The 22,649-nt window shown below is 40.2% G+C and overlaps 1 protein-coding gene across 1 annotated transcript; it reads left to right on the top strand.

Annotated features, from left to right (window-relative positions):
• The first annotated feature begins 21,304 nt into the window (after positions 1–21,304).
• On the top strand, positions 21,305–22,260 carry LOC112659649 (putative olfactory receptor 2W6). Its single transcript, XM_025446709.3, has one exon. The coding sequence runs from the start codon at positions 21,305–21,307 to the stop codon at positions 22,235–22,237; it is 933 nt and encodes a 310-aa protein (XP_025302494.1). The 3' UTR covers positions 22,238–22,260.
• Positions 22,261–22,649: the final 389 nt, after the last annotated feature.

Below are 22,649 nucleotides of genomic sequence, written 5' to 3'. Positions count from 1 at the left end.
AGATGCAAGCTGTGCCCAAAGGGACTGATCAGATACAATGCTATGTCTGGGGGATCAGCAGACCTTTTGCTGGTGGGAAAAAGTGCTGACAAGACATGAGATAATGTGTAAGTTCTACTGTTATAAAATTAGTATGGAAACATAAGTTATCACAAAAATAGAATAGAACTACCCTATGATTCACCATTTATACCACTAGGTATTTACCCAAAAGATACAAAAATTCTGATTCAAAGGGATACATGTACCCTGATGTTTATAACAGCATTATCAGCAATAGCCCAAGTGTCTGTCACCTGCTGAATGGATAAAGAAGGTATATATGCACAGTGGAATATTATTAAGCTATAAAAAAACAATGAAATCTTGCCATTTGCAATGATGTGGATGGAGCTAGAGAGGATTATGCTAAGGGAAATAAATCAATGAAAGAAAGACAAATACCATATGATTTCACTAATGTGGAATTTAAGAAATGTAACAGATGAATGTAAGGGAAAAGGAGACAGAGGCAAATCATAAAGCAAACTCAACTATAGAGAACAAACTGAGGGTTGCTGGAGGGGGAGGTGGGTGGGAGGTTGGGTTAGATGGGTGATATGTATTAAGGAGTGTACTTGTGATAAGCACTGGGTATTTAATGTAAGTGATGAATCACTAAATCCTACACATGAAACTAATATTACACTGTATGTTAACTAACTTGAATTTAAATAAAAACTTGGAAGAAGGGGCAGCCCAAGTGGCTCGGCAGTTTAGCACCACCTTCAGCCCAGGGCGTGATCCTGGAGACCCGGGATCAAGTCCCACATCGGGCTCCCTGCATGGAGCCTGTCTCTCTTTCTCTGTGTCTCTCATGAATAAATAAATAAAATCTTAAAAAAAAACTTGGAAGAAAAGGAAAATTTAAAAATAAAGAAAAACATAAGAAAGACAAAATTCAAGAAAGTGGTTGCTTTGGAGTTGGGGTGGACAGGGGATATGATCAGGAAGGATAATAATGGGGATTTTACAGTCTAAGAAGTTAGATTATGATGTATAGTTGTCTCATTAGTCAGGTTCTCTAGAGAAATAAAACTAATAGGATATTTGTGCATGTATATATATGTACATTCATATATAAAAGGATTTATTATAAGGTATGCATATGATTTTGGAGGCTGAGAAATCCCATGATCTATTGTCTGCAAGCTGGAGACCCAGGAAACCCGTGGCATAGTTTGAAGACCTGAAAGACAGTCAATAATGTAGATGCCAGTCCATGTCTGAAGGCATGAGAATCAGGAGCACTAAGTGCTGCTGATCCTGAAGATTGATGTCTTAGCCCAGTGGTTAGGCAAAGCAAATTCAACCTCTTTTCACCTTTTTGTTTTATTCAGTCCCTCAATATATTGGATAATATCCACCCACATTGGGAATGGCCATCAAGTCTACTCAGCCAACCAATTCAAATATTAATCCCTTCCAGGGATACCTTGATGGACATGCCCAGAAATAATATTTAACCAGATATCTGGTCATCCCTTTGCCCACTCAAGTTGACACATAAAATTAACCATTGCAGGTGTTTATTCCTTATAACTTATGTCCGTCCAGAATATTTTTGATTGATAAACATTAAAACATTCCCTTCAACTTATCTATATTTTCAGAATATTACCACTTTTTTATTAACCCATCTATTTTCATTAATTTTATTGAAATATAGTTGACATGTAGCATGGTGCTTTTTGTGTTTTATCCATCTTATTCTCCTAACAACCCTTTACCATAAGGGTTATTAATATTCTTATTACAAATAAAAATACTAAGGTTCAGAGACAGCCCATGAAGACCCAGGTCCTTCTTGCAATATCAGATGGTGTGTGAAGAACCTTGGATCTACAATCCCCTGGTTCTATCTCAGATGGGGAGTCTGGGTCTCAAAGAGGGAAAAGCCTCACCTGGAATCCAGGTGCTAAGCTCCCAGTCCATGTTGACCCCAGCCTGAGCATCATGGAATATTCCACCCACACTTCAGTGATGGGGCAGTGTGGCTTTGGCCAAAGGTGGAATCACCTAGGGAGCTGAGGCTACTGGTGAGGGTCCCTGGAGTAGAGGACATAGAAGTGGGGCAGGACTGGTCTTCCAGTGCTGACTCACCATTAGCTCACAACCAGGGTTTGTTTGTTTGTTTGTTTGTTTGTTTGTTTTTGGTGGAATCTTTGTTGATTGTTTTTTTCTCCATGTAGGAAATTTTATTTTGATGAAGTTGCAATAATTTATTTTTGCTTTTGTTTCCCTTGCCTCAGGAGACATATCTGGAAAGAAATTACTCTAGCTAATGTCAAAGAAGTTATTGCTTGTGTTCTTTTCTAGGATTTTTATGGCTTCATGTCTCACATTTGGGTATTTAATCAATTTAGAATTTATTTTTGTGTATGATGTCAGAAAGTGGTCCAGTTTCATTCTTTCAAATGGTGTTGTTCCGCTTTCCCAATACCATTTGTCGAAGAGGCATTTTTCCCCCACTGGATATTCTTTCCTGCTTTGTTGAGGATTAATTGACCATATAGTTGTGGGTTCATTTTTGGGTTTTCTATTCAGTTCCATTGATCTATGTTTCTATTTTTGTGCTGGTACCATACCGTTTTGATCGCTATAGCTTTGTAAGTTACTTGAAGTCTGGATTTGTGATTCCTCTAGCTTTGTTCCCCCCAGCCCCAACATTGCTTTGGCTATTCAGGGTCTTTTAGAGTTCCATACAAATTTTAGGATTGTTTGGTCTAGCCTGTGAAAATTGTTGGTATTTTGATAGGGATTGTATTAACTCTGTAGATTGCTTTGGGCAGTGGAAATTTTAACAGATGCAGAAAAAGCATTTGACAAAGTATGGCTTCCATTCATGATAAAAATCCTCAACAAAGTAAGGCTAAAGGGAACATATTTCAACATAATAAAGGCCATCTATGAAAAGCCCATAGCTAATATCAAACTCAATAGGGAAAAACTGAGAACTTATCCTCTATGGTTAAGAACAAGACAGGGATGTTGACTCTCACCACAAAATTTTTAAATTCTTTTTTTTTTTTTTTTATGTGTAGGTTTTCCGAATTCTGTACCATTTTGTGTTAGTAAGTAGTACAATTAAGGGGCTTTCTACGGTCAAATACTATTGAGAAGCTTCAAGTAAGACAAAACTGTAGAAGTTTATTTATGAATCAGTTGGGATAACTAAGTTGTTTTTAAGATTACAACAATCAAACTAAGGTGTTTTGCAAATGCAGAGAACATGATTTATTTTATTCCCTAAAAATTTGTGTTAATATCCTTTGACCATCATAGTTCAATATGCTTTTGGTAAGCTAGTTAAAACCAGATCAACTGGATTTTCCCATTCCTAGGTTTGAAACTAAGAGTTTTTGTCACAACATGGATGAACCTAGATACTATAAGTGAAATAAGTCAATCAGAAAAAGACAAATACCACATTATTTCCCTCATATGTGGAATTTAATAAAGAAATGAACAAACAAAAAGAGACAAACAAAAAACCAGACTCTTAAAGTAAGGACCTTCTCTTTAACAAATACTGAACTGAAAATTTGATTTCTGAGGTATCATGGAAATGACAAATATTCTCAATTACACTTTTTACTTAGCTTTTTGGTCTCTTTCCTTAAACATTGCAAAAACTGATTGATTCCTTAGGGGAAATATGAATTACTTTTCAGGGCCATCCTACTCTTTGGAACCTTGTCACTCAAATCTTGGCTTTCTTCAGAGCTTGACCTCCAATTTGTCTCTTTGGTCCCATGAGGTCACCAAACACTCTCCTGGCTTCTCTACTTCTTGGAAGAGGTTTTAAGTACATCCATAGTTTTTGTCTCATGTCAATGGTTGGAATAATTCTCATAGTGAAATTTTTCTTGTAAATTATTATTAGACCATGATCGTACAGTTCTTTCTACTCTATGATCTCGGTTTTTCAAATCCTGGTCATGAACAGTTCCCTCAAATATTTGTTTTGTTTTGCTTAGTTTTTAGCTTTACTTGATTACAGAAGTCTTCTAAAATTACTTTATCATAGCCAGAAGCAGAAGTCTATATTCATTGTTTCTGACAAACAATTACTTATTCTATTTTAGGTATTTTGTTATATTTCAGTTTTTTTACTTCCTTTCTGACAACATTACCACAAAAATGATTTTCAGTGATGTGATATGCAGGATTTTCCTCTAAAACTGAATAATTTTGGTTTTGGCATAACTCATTGATGCTTATGACCTATGATAATGTCTTATTAATTCATGCTTAATAAATAGATGAGGTTATGTGAACTTTGGCTAATATATTAATGAAAATTTTTAGGAGAATCCAGAGACAAAGTATTCTTTTAGACTAAAAACTATTCTGGATGATGAGTATAGTGTAAATTTCTCAAGAGGCAAAGGGATTTTCTATCTGCCTAATATATTTACTGAACATATTCCAATCCCAGAAACTACCACTGAGCGAAGATCAAACCAAAGCATCCATTTTTAATTTTTAATTTCCCCATGTTTTTCCTGTTTTGGACTACCAACAATCTAACTGATACCCACACGTACAAAATAGCATGGATATAAACATCTCTTGTTGGAAGTAGTTATCTATGAAGTATTATATGCCAGCAGGGAATAATGTTCAATTTATGAGAAGCATAGTTATTTTTGAGTTCCTCTTTGTGTTCTTCATGGTCCAGATCAGTGTCTGTAGGATGATTCTCTTGTATAAATTCTGAAAGAAATTCAAGACATGAGCAAGTACACACAGATATCCTCCTCAAATAAGAAAGCTTCACTAACTATCCTCTGCCTTGTGGCATGTTCTATTTTTATTTCTTTAGACAATTCTTTCTTCATTGAACTCTTGGTATTTACACGAGAATCTTACTTGGAGGACATGAGTGTCTTCTTCTCTGTAGTTACCCAATCCTCTGCCCTTTGATTCTAATCCACAGTAACAGCAGAATTCCCAAATTCTGAACTTCTTTTACTAGGATTAAGACCTCTCAGCTTATAAAGTAGTCATGGATGCCCAGACTTTTTGTTGCATCTAAAGATTTCATGAGGAGGTCTTCCATTTCAAGGTGAGAGCCCACTTTGAGAATTTAATGTAGACTGGCTTCTTTTACTTAACAATCTGAACTTAAGCTTCATTCATTTCTTTGCATGGCTTGGTAGCTCTTTAACAAATTGCTGAATAGTATTGCCACTGTACAGATACACCACTTTATTTATCATTCATCTATTGAAGGACATCTTGATCACTTCTTGTTTTGGATGGTTGACAATAAAGCTGGTATGAACAATCACATGCAGGTTTTTGTGTGGGTATAAGGTTTGAAATAAGTCAGATAAATACCTAGTAGTGTGATTGCTGGATTATATTGTATGACAATGGCCTTTTACTTTTGAAACTGAAAATATTAATTGGCTGAATCCAACTAAATTTTTAAAAACTAGTTATCTGCATAGTGAGTGAATATTACCTCCCTAGTCTCAATCCAGAGGAAGTTATTGTATGGTAATGAAGAGTATGCTATTTTTTATTGGGTAAATTGAAGGATGTAACAGAAAACATTTCAGCCTAGCTTTATTTTATTTTTTGTCCCTCAAATTATGTTGTTTGTGTAAATTCATTGAAAAACTACTGCTATTAATACCATACTTCTTAGTAGTAGTAAAAAAATGACAAGCTATTACAAATAGGGAGTCTACCTCATTTGATTTTTGGTTCTTCCTTTTCTTTTGTTCCCCAACAATATCTAGTTTATTCTTCCTTCTATTCAAACTAATAAAATGCTGGGGACTGTATAAATACCTCTAAGCATTTAATAACATATTTATTAGTCTAGACATTTTTAAACTTCAGCAGAGATGTGGAGAAATGGGTTTTAGTGCCTCAATAAATTCATTCTCCTTGTTACTTGTGCCTTCTCCCCAGGGCTCCTCACTATCTTAAAATAATTGATCACTTAGGGGCTCTTCCTTCAGAGATGCTTTTGCAGAGTAAACAAATGGAGGTTGTAGTGGATTTGAGACATGGGATCATCACGTTTCTCAAAGCTCCCTGGGCACTTACTATAAAAGCTGACTACAACTACAAACTAAGTCTTTTGGACAGGAAGAAAGAACTCCAGCCACCAGGTTAAATCAATGTCTTCTGGGTCTTTGGGCACAATGGACAGGCTTTCAGCTGAGAGATACTAGAAACTGATTTAGCTTATAGAAACCCTAGGTATACTAGATATATATTATTCCTGATCCATTACAGACACCTCCCCCCCTTTTTTAAACACTCAAGAGTATTATCCCTACTCCTGCAAGGGAAATGAGAAGAAGATAAGAGTATGATTTGGGTGCATATAAGCATTTCTAAGAGTGGGACAAAACCAAATAGTTTGTGGGCTAAAGCACAAAAAAACTAATAGAAAGAGAAGCAAAGGGAAGTGCTAGCAGTTTTTGCCAAATCCCACTTTGTGTCCTTGGTCCTAATATGTTGTTGTGGCAGATAAGTTTTACTCAGTCTGAAGACTTGATAGTATTGGCAAGGAGAAAACTCAGTTCTGCATCTTGGTGCTGACTTTGTTTATAGCAGGGAGATGAGATCTATGTGTCTGAGAGAGCCCTAGAATAGCTTCCCTTCTCCTTTCCCCAAGAATTTAGATTTTGCATTCACACTAGGACTTTAAGTGTATGATATAGAGCATGACAAGGACATGACTTTTAACATGTCAGACTGAAAAATATGTGTGAAGGTGAGTATTCTTTGTTGTCAGTCTCTGGGTGCCAGGTTGTAGTTGGGAGGGACTGAAAAGCCAAGACATAGCTCTTCTCATGAGTGCCTAATCAGACTTTCTAAATTGGCATAAAATGGGTCATTAATGCTTTTAAGGTTCCGGGAAGCTTTTTTTTTTTTTTTAAATTAAAAGGACCTCATCATATAAAGATGACCCCTGAAGTTGAACCCTTGATTTTTCCTTCCCTCTTCCTACAGTCCTGAGTGGTCAGGATTGACAATGGTTTTGTTGAATAATTGGCAGTTCCCTTTCTTCTCTTCACCCTTCACTCAGTAAACATTTACCAGGTGCCCAATATGTGCCAGGCACTGGGAATGATAACTACAAAGGGATAATATGCATAGCCACCTACAATAATACTGGCAGTGTTGTATGATAGTTTAGTGATCATGAACTTTGGAGCCAGTGAGTTCTGACTTTGAGTCTTAGTTTTTACCATATATTGGGGGTGTGGAGCTGGCTTTAGGACTAAGTCATCATAGGCTTTAGTTTTCTATTCTGTAAAATGGGCAGTAATAATAACAACCTAAGAGGTTACATATGAATATAAGATGAGGCAATACACATAAATCCCTTTGTACATTGCAAGCCTGAGAAATGTTGCCATTATTTCTATTATTCCATATTATTATGATTATCCAATGGATAGCAGTTTAACTTTCATGTATGCAATCTTTTATAATTTTCAAGATAACTCTATGCAAAAAATTCTATGATATTGTTATTTTCATACTGCACATGAGTAAATTAAGATCCACAAAGGTTAAAGAACTTCCCAAGTTTACACATATAGCAAGTGGTTGAGCCAAGATTCAGACAGAATCCTCTTGATTTCATGTTTAATACTCTAGACTCTACATTATAGCTTTTCCAAGTTATCTAAGTAGATTCAAACAAGAATCATTTAGTGAACTCATGCATCATTGATTACAATGAGTTTAATATCATTGGTTCTTTCCTTTCTCAAATTTTGACAAACCTGTCCAACTCCCTGATGAAGGCACTCCTCTTATTCCAACTAATCTCATTCTCTTCACCATTACCACTTTTCACTTGACTTCTTATTCTCCCCTTGGAGAATCTGAACAATTTTCTTTTCTTTTCTTTTTTTCGTTTTGTTTTATTATTGATTGATTGATTGATTGATTGATTGGTGTTCAATTTGCCAACATATAGCATAACACCTAGTGCTCATCCCACCAAGTGCCCCCTTCAGTGCCCGTCACCCAGTCACCCCCACCCATGCCCACCTCCCTTTCCACTACCCTTGTTCGTTTCCCAGAGTTAGGAGTCTCATGTTCTTCACCCTTTCTGATATTTCCCACTCATTTTTTCTCCTTCCCCCTTTATTCCCTTTCACTATTTTATATATTCCTAAAATGAATGAGAACATATAATGTTTGTCCTTTTCCGATTGACTTATTTCACTCAGCATAATACCCTCCAAGTCCCTCCATGTCGAAGCAAATGGTGGGTATCTATTGTTTCTAATGGCTGAATAATATTCCATTGTATACATATACCACATCTTTTTTTAATAATAAATTTATTTTTTATTGGTGTTCAATTTGCCAACATACAGAATAATACCCAGTTCTCATCCCATCAAGTGCCCCCCTCATTACCTGTCACCCATTCACCCCCACCTTCCATTCTCCTCCCCTTCCACCACCCCTAGTTCGTTTCCCAGAGTTAGGAGTCTTCATGTTCTGTCTCCCTTTCTGATATTTCCTACCCATTTCTTCTCCCTTCCCTTCTATTACTTTTAACTATTATTTATATTCCCCAAATGAATGAGAACATATAATGTTTGTCCTTCTCCAATTGACTCATTTCACTCAGCATAATACCCTCCAGTTCCATCCACGTCGAAGCAAATGGTGGGTATTTGTCATTTCTAAAGGCTGAGTAATATTCCATTGTATACATAAACCACATCTTTATCCATTCATCTTTCGATGGACACCAAGGCTACTTCCACAGTTTGGCTGTTGTGGACATTGCTGCTAGAAACATCGGGTTGCAGGTGTCCCGGCGTTTTATTGCATCTGAATCTTTGGGGTAAATCCCCAACAGTGCAATTGCTGGGTCATAGGGCAGGTCTATTTTTAACTCTTTGAGGAATCTCCACACAGTTTTCCAGAGTGGCTGCACCAGTTCACATTCCCACCAACAGTGCAAGAGGGTTGCCTTTTCTCCACATCCTCTCCAACATTTGCTCTTCCCTGTCTTGTTAATTTTCCCCATTCTCACTGGTGTGAGGTGGTATCTCGTTGTGGTTTTGATTTGTATTTCCTTGATGGTAAGTGATGCAGAGAATTTTCTCATGTGCGTGTTGGCCGTGTCTATGTCTTCCTCTGTGAGATTTCTCTTCATGTCTTTTGCCCATTTCATGATTGGATTGTTTGTTTCTTTGCTGTTGAGTTTAATAAGTTCTTTGTAGATCTTGGAAACTAGCCCTTTATCTGATACGTCATTTGCAAATATTTCTCCCATTCTGTAGGTTGTCTTTGAGTTTTGTTGACTGTATCCTTTGCTGTGCAGAAGCTTCTTATCTGGATGAAGTCCCAATAGTTTATTTTTGCTTTTGTTTCTTTTGTCTTCGTGGATGTATCTTGCAAGAAGTTACTGCGGCTGAGTTCAAAAAGGATGTTGCCTGTGTTCTCCTCTAGGATTTTGATGGAATCTTGTCTCACATTTAGATCTTTCATCCATTTTGAGTTTATCTTTGTGTATGGTGAAAGAGAGTGGTCTAGTTTCATTCTTCTGCATGTGGATGTCCAATTTTCCCAGCACCATTTATTGAAGAGGCTGTCTTTCTTCCAGTGGATAGTCTTTCCTCATTTATTGAATATTAGTTGACCATAAAGTTCAGGGTTCACTTCTGGGTTCTCTATTCTGTTCCATTGATCTATGTGTCTGCTTTTGTGCCAGTACCACACTGTCTTGATGACCACAGCTTTGTAGTACAACCTGAAATCTGGCATTGTGATGCCCCCAGATATGGTTTTCTTTTTTAAAATTCCCCTGGCTATTCGGGGTCTTTTCTGATTCCACACAAATCTTAAAATAATTTGTTCTAACTCTCTGAAGAAAGTCCATAGTATTTTGATAGGGATTGCATTAAACGTGTAAATTGCCCTGGGTAACATTGACATTTTCACAATATTAATTCTGCCAATCCACGAGCATGGACTATTTTTCCATCTCTTTGTGTCTTCCTCAATTTCTTTCAGAAGTGTTCTATAGTTTTGAGGGTATAGATCCTTTACCTCTTTGGTGAGGTTTATTCTAGGAATCTTATGCTTTGGGTGCAATTATAAATGGGATCGACTCCTTCATTTCTCTTTCTTCAGTCTCAGTGTTAGTGTATAGAAATGCCACTGACTTCTGGGCATTGATTTTGTATCCTGCCACACTGCCAAATTGCTGTATGAGTTCTAGCAATCTTGGGGTGGAGGCTTTTAGGTTTTCTATGTAGAGTATCATGTCATCAGCAAAGAGGGAGATTTTGACTTCTTCTTTGCCAATTCGAATGCCTTTAATGTCTTTTTGTTGTCTGATTGCTGAGGCTAGGACTTCCAGTACTGTGATGAATAGCAGTGGTGAGAGTGGACATCCCTGTCTTGTTCCTGATCTTAGGGGAAAGGCTCCCAGTGCTTCCCTATTGAGAATGATATTTGCTGTGGGCTTTTCATAGATGGCTTTTAAGATGTCGAGGAATGTTCCCTCTATCCCCACACTCTGGGAGTTTTGATCAGGAATGGATGCTGTATTTTGTCAAATGCTTTCTCTGCATCTAATAAGAGGATCATATGGTTCTTGGTTTTTCTCTTGTGGATATGATGAATCACATTGATTGTTTTATGAGTCTTGAACCAGCCTTGTATCCCGGGGATAAATCCTACTTGGTCATGGTGAATAATTTTCTTAATGTATTGTTGGATCCTATTGGCTAGTGTCTTGTTGAGAATTTTTGCATCCATGTTCATCAGGGATATTGGTCTGTAATTCTCCTTTTTGGTGGGGTCTTTATCTGGTTTTGGAATTAAGGTGATACTGGCCTCATGGAACGAATTTGGAAGTACTCCATCTCTTTCTATCTTACCAAACAGCTTTCGTAGAATAGGTACGGTTTCTTCTTTAAACGTTTGATAGAATTCCCCAGGGAAGCCATCTGGCCCTGGACTTTTGTGTCTTGGGAGGTTTTTGATGACTGCTTCAATTTCCTCCCTAGTTATTGGCCTGTTCAGGTTTTCTATTTCTTCCTGTTCCAGTTTTGGTAGTTTGTGGCTTTCCAGGAATGCGTCCATTTCTTGTAGGTTGCCTAATTTATTGGCGTATAGCTGTTCATAATATGTTTTTAAAATCGTTTGTATTTCCTTGGTGTTGGTAGTGATCTCTCCTTTCTCGTTCATGATTTTATTAATTTGAGTCTTCCCTCTCTTCTTTTTATAAGGCTGGCTAATGGTTTATCTATCTTATTAATTCTTTCAAAGAACCAACTCCTGGTTTTGTTGATCTGTTCCACAGTTCTCTGGTCTCTATTTCGTGAGTTCTGCTGAAATCTTTACTAACTCTCTTCTTCTGCTGGGTGTAGGATCTATTTGCTGTTTTTTCTCTAGCTGCTTTATGTGTAAGGTTAGCTTTTGTTTTTGAGTTCTTTCCAGTTTTTGATTGGATGCTTGTATTGCGATGTATTTCCCCCTCAGGACTGCTTTTGCTGCATCCCAAAGATTTTGAACGGTTGTATCTTCATTCTCATTAGTTTCCATGAATCTTTTTAATTCTTCCTTAATTTCCTGGTTGACCCTTTCATCTTTTAGCAGGATGGTACTTAACCTCCACGTGTTTGAAGTCCTTCCAAACTACTTGTTGTGATTTAGTTCTAATTTTAAGGCATTATGGTCTGAGAATATGCAGGAGACGATCCCAATCTTTTGGTATTGGTTAAGACGTATTTGTGACCCAGTATGTGGTCTATTCTGGAGAAAGTTCCATGTGCACTTGAGAAGAATGTGTATTCAGTTGAGTTTGGATGTAAAGTTCTGTAGATATCTGTGAATTCCATCTGGTCTAGTGTATCATTTAAAGCTCTCGTTTCGGGGATCCCTGGGTGGCGCAGCGGTTTGGCGCCTGCCTTTGGCCCAGGGCGCGATCCTGGAGACTCGGGATCGAATCCCACGTCGGGCTCCCGGTGCATGGAGCCTGCTTCTCCCTCTGCCTGTGTCTCTGCCTCTCTCTCACTGTGTGCCTATCATAAATAAATAAATAAATATAAAAAAATAAAAAATAAATAAAAAAAATAAAGCTCTCGTTTCTTTAGAGATGCTGTGTTTAGAAGAACTATGGAGTGTAGAAAGCGCTCGATTGAAGTCACCAAGTATAAGTGTATTATTATCTAAGTATTTCTTCACTTTGGTTATTAATTGATTGCTATATTTGGGAGCTCCCACATTCGGGGCATATATATTGAGGATTGTTAAGTCCTCTTGTTGGATAGATCCTTTAAGTATGATATAGTGTCCCTCTTCATCTCTCACTGCAGTCTTCGGGGTAAATTTTAGTTTATCTAATATAAGGATGGCTACCCCTGCTTTCTTTTGAGGACCATTTGAATGGTAAATGTTTCTCCAACCTTTTATTTTCAGGCTGTCCTTCTGTCTAAAATGAGTCTCTTGTAGACAGCAAATAGATGGGTCCTGCTTTTTTATCCAGTCTGACTCCCTACGCCTTTTGATGGGGTCATTAAGCCCGTTCACGTTCAGAGTTACTATTGACACATATGAGTTTAGTGTCATCATGATATCTATTCAGTCCTTGTTTTTGTGGATTGTTGCACTGAACTTCTTCTTAAAGGGGAATTTTAAGAGTCCCCCTTAAAATTTCTTGCAGAGCTGGTTTGGAGGTCACATATTCTTTCAGTTCCTGCCTGTCTTGGAAGCTCTTTATCTCTCCTTCCATTTTGAATGAGAGCCTTGCTGGATAAAGTATTCTTGGTTGCATGTTCTTCTCATTTAGGACCCTAAATATATCGTGCCGGCCCTTTCTGGCCTGCCAGGTCTCTGTGGAGAGCTCTGCTGTTACCCTAATACTCCTCCCCATAAAAGTCAGGGATTTCTTGTCTCTTGCTGCTTTAAGGATCTTTTCTTTATCTTTGGTTTTTGCAAGCTTAACTATTAGATGTTGAGGTGTTGAACGCTTTTTATTGTTTTTAGGGGGGGATCTCTCTATTTCCTGGATCTGAATGCCTGTTTCCCTTCCCAGATTGGGAAAGTTTCCAGCTAGGATTTGTTCAAATACATATCCTGGCCCTCTGTCCCTTTCGGCACCCTCGGGAACCCAATTTAAACATAGGTTTTTTTTCCTCAGGCTGTCGTTTATTTCCCTTAATCTATCCTCATGGTCTTTTAATTGTCTGTCTCTTTTTTCCTCAGTTTCCCTCTTTGCCATCAACTTGTCTTCTATGTCACTCACTCGTTCTTCCACCTCGTTAACCCTTGTTGTTAGGACTTCTAGTTTGGATTGCATCTCATTCAATTGATTTTTAATTTCTGCCTGATTGGATCTAAATTCTGCAGTCATGAAATCTCTTGAATCCTTTTTGCTTTTTTCTAGAGCCACCAGTAGCTGTATAATAGTGCTTCTGAATTGGCTTTCTGACATTGAATTGTAATCCAGATTTTGTAACTCTGTGGGAGAGAGGACTGTTTCTGATTCTTTCTTTTGAGGTGAGGTTTTCCTTCTAGTCATTTTGCTCAGTGCAGAGTGGCCAAAAACAAGTTGTATTGGGAAAAGGAGAAAAAGAGAGAGAGAGAAGGAAAGAAAAGAGAAAACGAAAAAAGAAAATAGGATGAAAAAAAGGAAAAAAAGAAGAAAAAGAGAAAGCAAAAGAAAGAAAGGTAAAAAAAAAAGGTGGGGGAAGCAATCAGAAATCAAAAAGGAAAAAAAAAAAACACGGGAGAGTATCTTCTGATTCTGTATACTTTAAGTCCCTTGGCTTCCCCTGGAACTTGTCCGTCTAGCTGGTCTTCTGGGGGAGGGGCCTGTTGTGCTGATTTTCAGGTGTTAGCACTTGGGGGAGCTGCTCTGCCCCCTGCCTGGTGCAGGGCTCAGTGGGGGGTTGTTTACCCCGTGAGGCCCCAGGAGGAACTACCGCAGTGGCGGGGCCAGCTCTGCAGCCCTGGAGTCAGCTCCCGCAGTAACTCCGGAGCTCTCCGTCTGCAGGGCCTGGAGGCTCTGGGGCGGGGCAGGAGCTTCCTTGCTATCCTGGGCCCTCCGGGCCTCTGCCTGTCCCGGGGGGAGGCCGGATCGTGGGCTGTGTCCTGGTGCCCTGTGTCGGGGGCCTGCGCTTTGGATTCGCGCTCCAGCCCCGCAGCCCCCTCCACGGAGCCTCCTCTTAACCCCTCCGACCTGCTCCGGGTCAAGGCTGTGGGAGCTGCAGCCCTTAGGGAGCTCGGCCGCGGGGCGTGGCGCTCTCCCCGGGGATCAGGTGTGTTAGTGTCCCCGGGAGCCCGAGGGCACCCCCGCCCTCCTGGATCCTCCTCTAACTCCCTGCGAGCCCCTTTCCGCCCGGGAAGGTTGGTGCAGCTCCTGCTTCTCCGGGACGGGGCTCTCCTGTCCTGCGGACACTCTCCCGGGCCTCACCCCGGCTCCTAGCGGGGCCCCTCCCCCTTGGAGGCCTTTTGTTTCTTTACTTCTTTTTCCCCCGTCTTCCTACCTTGATAGAAGCGTGAACTCTTCTCGCTGTAGCGTTCCAGCTGGTCTCTCTTAAATCTCAGGCCGAATTCGTAGATTTTCAGGATGAGTTGAAGGTTATCTAGGTAATTTGGTGGGGACAGGTGACTCGGGGACCCTACTCTTCTGCCATCTTGCCCCTCCTCCTCTGAAGAGTTTTGATCAGGAATGGATGCTGTATTTTGTCAAATGCTTACTTTGCATCTGTTGAGAGGATCATATGGTTCTTGTTTTTCTCTTGCTGATATGATCAATCACATTGATTGTTATAGGAGTGTTGAACCAGTCTGGCATCCTGGGGATAAATCCCACTTGGTCATGGTGAATAATCTTCTTAATGTATTGTTGGATCCTAGTGGCTAGTATCTTGTTGAGAATTTTTGCATTTGTGTTCATCAGAGATCTTGGTGTAATTCTCCTTTTTGGTGGGGTCTTAGTTTGGTTTTGGAATTAAGGTGATGCTGGCCTCATAGAACAAGTTTGGAAGTACTCTATCTCTTTCTATCTTTCTGAACAGCTTTAATAGAATAGGTATTGTTTCTCTTTAAACGTTTGATAGAATTCCCCTGGGAAGCCATCTGGCCCTGGACTTTTGTGTCTTGGGAGGTTTTTGATGACTGCTTCAATTTCCTCCCTGGTTATTGGCCTGTTTAGGTTTTCTATTTCTTCCTGTTCCAATTTTGGTAGTTTGTGGTTTTCCAGAAATGCGTCTATTTCTTCTACATTGCCTAATGTATTGGCTGGCGTATAGCTGCTCATAATAAGTTTTTAAAATCGTTTGTATTTCTTTGGTATTAGTGATGATCTCTCCTTTGTCATTCATGATTTTATTAATTTGAGTCTTTTCTCCTTTTTAATAAGGCTGGCTAATGTTTTTTCTATCTTATTAATTCTTTCAAAGAACCAACTCCTGGTTTTGTTGATCTGTTCCACAGTTCTTCTGGTCTCCATTTCATTGAGTTCTGCTCAAATCTTTATTAATTCTCTTCTTCTGCTGGGTGTAGGATTTATTCGCTCTTTTTTCTCCAGCTCCTTTAGGTGCAGTGTTAGCTTTTGTATATGCGTCCTGCTTGTATTTCAATGTATATCCCCTTCAGGACTGCTTTTGCTATATCCCAAAGATTTTGAACGGTTATATCTTCATTCTCATTAGTATCCATGAATCTTTTTAATTCTTCCTTAATTTCTTGGTTGACCTTTTCATCTTTTAGCAGGATGGTCTTTAACCTAAACATGTTTGAAATTCTTCAAAACTTCTTCTTGTGGTTTAGTTCCAAGTTTCATAGCATTATGGTCTGAAAATATGAAGGGGACAATCCCAATATTTTGGTATTGGTTAAGACGTGATTTGTGACCCAGTATGCAGTCTATTCTGGAGAAAGTTCCATGTACACTTGAGAAGAATGTGTATTCAGTTGAGTTTGGATGTAAAGTTCTGTAAATATCTGTGAAATCAATCTGGTCCAGTGCATCATTGAAAGCTCTTGTTTCTTTGGATATGTTGTGCTTAGAAGATCTATTGATTGTAGAAAACACCACGTTTAAGTCTCCCTATATAAGTGTATTATTATCTAAGTATGTCTTGACTTTGGTTATTAATTGATATACTTGTCAGCTCCCACATTCAGGGAATAAATATTCATGATTTTTAGGTCCTCTTGTTGGATAGATCCTTTAAGTATGATATAGTGTCCCTCTTCATCTCTCACTACAGTCTTTGGGATAAACTTTAATTTATCTGATATAAGGATGGCTACCCCTGCTTTCTTTTGAGGACCATTTGAATGGTAGATAGTTCCCCTACCTTTTATTTTCAGGCTGTAGGTGTCCTTATGTCTAAAATGAGTCTTTAGTAGATAGGAAATAGATGGGTCTTGCTTTTTTATCCAGTCTGAAACCCTGCAGCTTTTGATGGGGTCATTAAGCCCATTCACATTCAGCGTTACTTTTGAAAGATATGAATTTAGTGTCATCATGATTCCTATTCAGTCCCTGTTTTTGTGGATTGTTTCCTTGGGCTTCCTCTTTCTTTTACAGTGTCCTCCCTAATATGTCTTGCAGAGCTGGTTTGGTGGTCACATATTCTTTCAGTTTCTGCCTATCTTGGAAGCTCTTTATCTCTCCTTCTATTCTGAATGAGAGCCTTGCTGGATAAAGCATTTTTGGCTGCAGGTTCTTCTCATTTAGGACCCTGAATATATCCTGCCATCCCTTTCTGGCCTGCCAGGTCTCTGTGGAGAGGTCTGCTGTTAACCTAATACTTCTCCCCATAAAAGTTAAGGATCTCTCGTCTCTTGCTGCTTTAAGGATCTTCTCTTTATCTTTGGAATTTGCAAATTTCACTATTAAATGTTGAGGTGTTGAACGGTTTTTATTGATTTTAGGGGGTGGATCTCTCTATCCCCTGGATCTGAATACCTGTTTCCCTTCCCAAGTTAGGGAAGTTCTCAGCTATCATTTGTTCAAATACACTTTTTGGTCCTCTATCTCTTTCAGCGCCCCCTGGGGCCCCAATTAAATGTAGAATTTTCCTTCTGAGGCTGTCATTTATTTCCCTTAACCTGTTCTCATGATCTTTTAATTGTTTTTCACTTTTTTCCCAATCTTCCTTCCTTGCCATCAACTTGTCTTCTATGTCATTCACTCGTTCTTCTACCTCATTAACCCTCATCGTTAGGACCTCCATTTTGGATTGCATCTCATTTAATTGATTTTTAATTTCGGTTTGATTAGATCTAAATTCTGCAGTCATGAAGTCTCTCGAATCCTTTATGCTTTTTTCTAGAGCCACCAGTAGCTTTATAATTGTGCTTCTGAATTTGCTTTCTGACATTGAATTGTAATCCAAATTTTGTAACTCTGTGGGAGAGAGGACTGTTTCTGATTCTTTCTTTTGTGGTGACTTTTTCCTTCTAGTCATTTTGATCAGTGCAGAGTGGCCAAAAACAAATTGTACTGGAAAAAGGAGAAAAAGAGAGAGAAAAAAGGGAGGGGGGTGGAGAAACAGAAAACAAAAAACAAGGGGTAGTATCCTCTGATTCTATATAGTGTAAATCCCTCGACTTCCCCTGGAACTTTCCAGTGCTGCTTGGTTAACAAGTTGCTTTTCCCCTGTCCTTCCAGCTGGTCTTCTGGGGGAGGGTCCTGCTGTGCTGATTCTCAGGTGTGTGCACCTGGGGGAGCTGCCCAGCCCCCAGCCAGGTGCATGGCTCAGTGGGAGCTGCTTATCCTGTGAGGCCCCTGCTCAGTCCCAGGTACAAGGTGACACCAGGAGGAACAACAACAGTGAAGGTGGCCTGCTCGCCCGCTCTGGAGTCAGCTCCCACAGTAACTATCTCAACTCCCAGTCCGCAGGGGCCTGGATGCTCCAGGGACCGGGGGCGCCGATCTGCACAGCTCCAGGCCACCTGCTGGCAGGAGCATCCTTGCTGTCCTGGGCCCTGCTGGCCTCTGCCTTTCCAAGGGGAGGGCCGGATCTTGGGCTGTATCCCCCAGCTCCCTTGGCTCCGGGGCCTGCACCGCTGGAATCGCGCTCCAGGGGCAACGCAGCCCCCTCCGCATGGAGCCGCCGCCTGAGCCGCTGCTTGAGGTGCTCCTGGGGCCCACCAGGTGCGTGCTCCAGCCCTTAAGGGAGCTCCGCTGCAGTGTGTGGCATGCTCTCTCCTGGGACGCAGTTCCTCTCTTAGTGCCCATGGGAGCCTGAGGGCATCCCTGCCCCTCCTGGGATCCTGCCCACCTTTCCATCTGGGAAGATTGGTAAAGTTTCTGCTCCGGGACTGGGCTCTCCTGTCCTGGGGGCACTCGCCGCTAGGCCTTAGCCTGGCTCCTTGTGGGGGTCCCTCCCCCCGGATGCTTTTTTATTTCTTTATTTTTTTCTGTCTTCCTACCTTCATAGAAGCATGAACTCTTCTCACTGTAGCGTTCCAGCTGTTCTCTCTTTAAATCTCAGGCTGAATTCGTAGGTTTTCAGGATGATTTGAAAGTTATCTAGGTAAGTTGGCAGGGACAGATGACTTGGGAACCCTACTCTTCCACCAAGTTGCCCCGCCTTGAACCTTTTTCTATAAGAAACACACTATGTGGCAGTTCGTTTTACGATATAAAAAAGTAAAAAGCAACTGTCAGATTATTTTTACTACAACTGGCTCTTATAATATTTAAAGACTTCAGAGTGGTCAAAATAAATGAAGAATGGAGTTTTCTCCACCTGTATATAGGGTTTGTCCCATGTTTATGTTTGCCAAATTCATATTATTGAGATATAAAATATATGCCAAGCCCGCTTCCAGGAAGAACATGGAATAATTTATAATCAAAAGCATAGAAACCTGCAGCCTTCGAAGGGCCTGCAGTTGATAAAGTCATAGAACCACATGATGACAAGACCTTGGTTTAGGCAGTGTATGTATGGAATTCAGTCTCAAATGGCCACAGACAGTAGATAGGGTAAGGTGGGTATGAGGCACAGTGGGGCAGGGAGATGGACAGTAGTGAAAACTGGGAACTGGAGAGGAATGTCTGCTTAAAATTCACCTCCAGCAAATTAGTATCTTAGATGAATATTGGGTTGTGCTACTGTCACTGATTTTTAAATGAGATACTAGAAATTATAATTAAAAAATAAAATCCCCCAATTTTAAAAGATTTATGTAAGTCAAACAAAATATGAGTTTCCAGTTTTGGTTCAAAGATCACACACTTTAGATCTTTGGACAGATATTAACTGACTATACACTTGTCACTTGCCAGACATTTGACAATTAATGGAGATTTAATAATGAACAAAAAAAAAACTGTTTTTCCACTATCACATGTCTGAGCTCTGTCCCCAGGGTGTCTGAGAACCCAATTTTTCACTTATAAATGGGTTCTCCCATTACATCTTTGTATCCATCCCCCTTGCTTCTGTACAATCCCAAATTACTCCCAATAAATTTTCCTCCCTCTATCTCCCTATCTTCTTGTTTTAATTTTCATTGTGAATTTTTAAATTTAAGCATGAATTAGTAAAACATTATTCACCTGTACCATATGTAAAAGCTTGCTCATCAAATTTGTTTAACCATTAGTTCTAATGAAGCAAACGGTGGATAAGGACACTAAGAATGTTGTATATACACCAGTGCCCAGCCCTTACTCTCTCAATATGCTCAGTCTAAAGGCATGAAGAATGCAGTTAATAACTTGTATACCAATGAAGAGATAAGATACTGTATCACTAAGAAAAAGTCTTTCTTAATTTAATATGATTAGTGGAGGGGAAAATACATTGTGAAAGACCTGGATATCTCAAAATGTATTGAAGTCAGTGGCAATGTATCTAAAAGGCAATCCTATGAAGTATTTCTGTTTAACAGAAGAGGGACAACTGGAGAAGTCATGGAGAGAATCAAGGTGAAAATTGTTAATGACATGTATGGAAATAACCTTTTGCCTTGCGATCTGATTTCTCCTTCAACTTCTATTCAAATGGAGTGAATTTGTTATTTAATTTTGGTTTCTTTCATGGTACTTCAGGGTCCTGGGATCACGCCCTGCGTTGGGCTCTCTGCTCAGCAGGGAGTCTGCTTCTCCCTCTCTCTTTGCCCTTCACACCTGCCTTTGTTCTCTCTCTCTCTCTCTCTCTCTCTCTCTCAGATAAGTAAATAAAATTAAAAGAGAATAGAGAAAATTTATAAATATTCATTTGGAATGAACAGTGATCTGAGTTCAAAACTATCTCCTTCAAACAGGAAAAGGTGTTTTGAAGTACCTGCCCCCATCACATCAATAGGTATACAGATGAGAGACTTCAATAGAACTACTTGAAGATTTCAGTAAATGCATATTTTAGTTGGGTGGGAACAGAGTGAACCAGGTCAGAAATTCTGGGAGATGAGAAAAGAGCCAATAGCTGCTACAGTAGTGGATTCAAGAAAGTCTTGGCTGCTGCAATGGTTTTGAGACCAATGATGAAAGGGACCTTCCTTTGTATTGGAAGAGGACCACAGTGAAGGGAAAGCTAGTTCAGGGTTGCTCCAAGTCTAATCCAGTAGAGCCACCAAAGGGACAAAGGGATCTAGTAGCATGATGCCGGGAGAGAATGCTGGGTCTCCAGAGGCTACAAAAGTGATGTAAGCTTCACAGGAGGAGATGCACCAGGCCAGGCTGGGGACCTGCAGGCCCATTGTCCCAGTAAAGAGATTTCTAAGAACCCATATTTTTCGTATGAGAGAAGAGTCAGCTTATTAAACACCTCTCAGGCTCAGATTGGTAGAGTAAGAACTGTTTTGTAACTCTTTCCTTTCTCCTATGCATGGCCCAAAGTGGAGGACCCTATGGCCACTCTTAACATGCTGGCAAGGAAGCGGCAGGGGGAGAGAGAGAGAGAAGCTGCCCAAGGGGTCACCTAGAAGGAGTCCTAGCTGGGGAGAGGACAAGGCTGAATGTTAAATGAGATTATGAGTTTTTAGTATTCATAGATCATGCTTTCAAATTAGTGAATTTAGATTCTGGTTATGTTTATAACTGAAGTTGGTTGTGATACATTTATTACTATGGAGGTCATGCACCTGTAGGAGTTTTCATCCAAATGCAAGGGGAAATAAGATAGAAAGGACAAGAGGAAACAAAAATGTAAAATTTAGGTCACATCTAAGGACCACACTGTCCCTTAAATCCATTATATGTATTAATTACCCACTTATTCTTAAATCCCACTGCAGAGAGTGTGCTACCTCCTGCCGTGATAGGGCTGAAGAGGAGATGGAAACAGCTAATGACAGCACAGGTGGGTATTTCATCCTAGTGGGCTTCTCTGAACGGCCTGAGTTAGAGCTGATCCTCTCTTTCTTTGTCCTGATGTTCTACACTGTAACTCTTGTGGGCAATGTGGCCATCGTCCTGCTCTCTATCCTGGATACTGGACTTCACACACCCATGTACTTCTTCCTTAGAAACCTCTCTGTGCTTGACCTCTGCTTCACCACCAGTATTGTGCCCCAGATGCTGGTGAACATGTGGGGAGGCAACAAGAAGATCAGTTATGCTGGCTGCATGGTCCAGTACTGGGTGGCCTTGGCACTTGGCTCCACTGAGTGTGTGCTCCTTGCAGTGATGGCGGTTGACCGCTATGTTGCAGTTTGCTGGCCTCTGCGCTATGCCTGTATCATGCACGCCAGGCTGTGCCACCTCCTGGCAGCAGCTTCCTGGTCCTTTGGTTTTGCCAACTCCTTTTTACAGTCCTCAATGGCCATCGTGCTGCCTCGATGTGGAAACCGGCGTGTGGACCATTTCTTTTGTGAATTGTTGATCATCATTAAACTCTCCTGTGTGGATACTGGCCCAACAGAATCTAAAATGTTTATTGCCCGGCTAATCATCCTAGGCATGCCTGTCTCCATCATCCTGACCACTTACGTATGCATCACCAGGGCAGTAGTAAAAATGCGCTCAGCAGAGGGAAGGAAAAAGGCCTTTGGGACCTGTGCCTCCCACCTAATGGTAGTCTCACTCTTCTATGGGACCATTATGTTTTTGTATCTGCAGCCCAAGGACAACTACTCCCAGGACCAGAGCAAAGCACTGGCAGTGCTGTACATGATCCTTGCACCCACACTCAACCCTCTGATCTACACGCTGAGGAATAAGGATGTGAAGAAAGCAGTCAGGAGGATGATAGGGAAGGAGCAGGTGTAGGGAGATCAAGAGTGTGAAGAACATGTGAGGCAACCACTGGAGACATATGTGGGGTGTACTTATTTTAACTGCACTTGTTTCACTTTTGTGAAGGGATTGGGAAATCAGCTAGCTAGATCCTAGCTATTCCTGGGATCCTTACAGGGTGGACGCTCACCAGAAGGAAACACAACCATCCCTTAAAGGAACAACTTTGGCTAAGGCAATCCTCACTGGCAAGTAATTCTGACTATTGATGCTTTCCCATTTTCAATGCATAGTCACAAGCTTGTTCAGGTGCCACCAAATATACATCTAGATGTTGTAATAACTCTGATGATAATTCTACTACATTTATTAAGTAGCTACATGACCATAGAAGCTTCTTCATTTTCTCCACCACCACTTTCACTGCACCATCATCAAAACAGAT

Source organism: Canis lupus, chromosome 11 (genome assembly GCF_003254725.2).
Source record: "Canis lupus dingo isolate Sandy chromosome 11, ASM325472v2, whole genome shotgun sequence".
Lineage (NCBI taxonomy): Eukaryota > Metazoa > Chordata > Mammalia > Carnivora > Canidae > Canis > Canis lupus.
The sequence above is the reverse complement of the archived record's forward strand: the minus strand, read 5'-3'. Positions and strand labels throughout refer to the sequence as shown.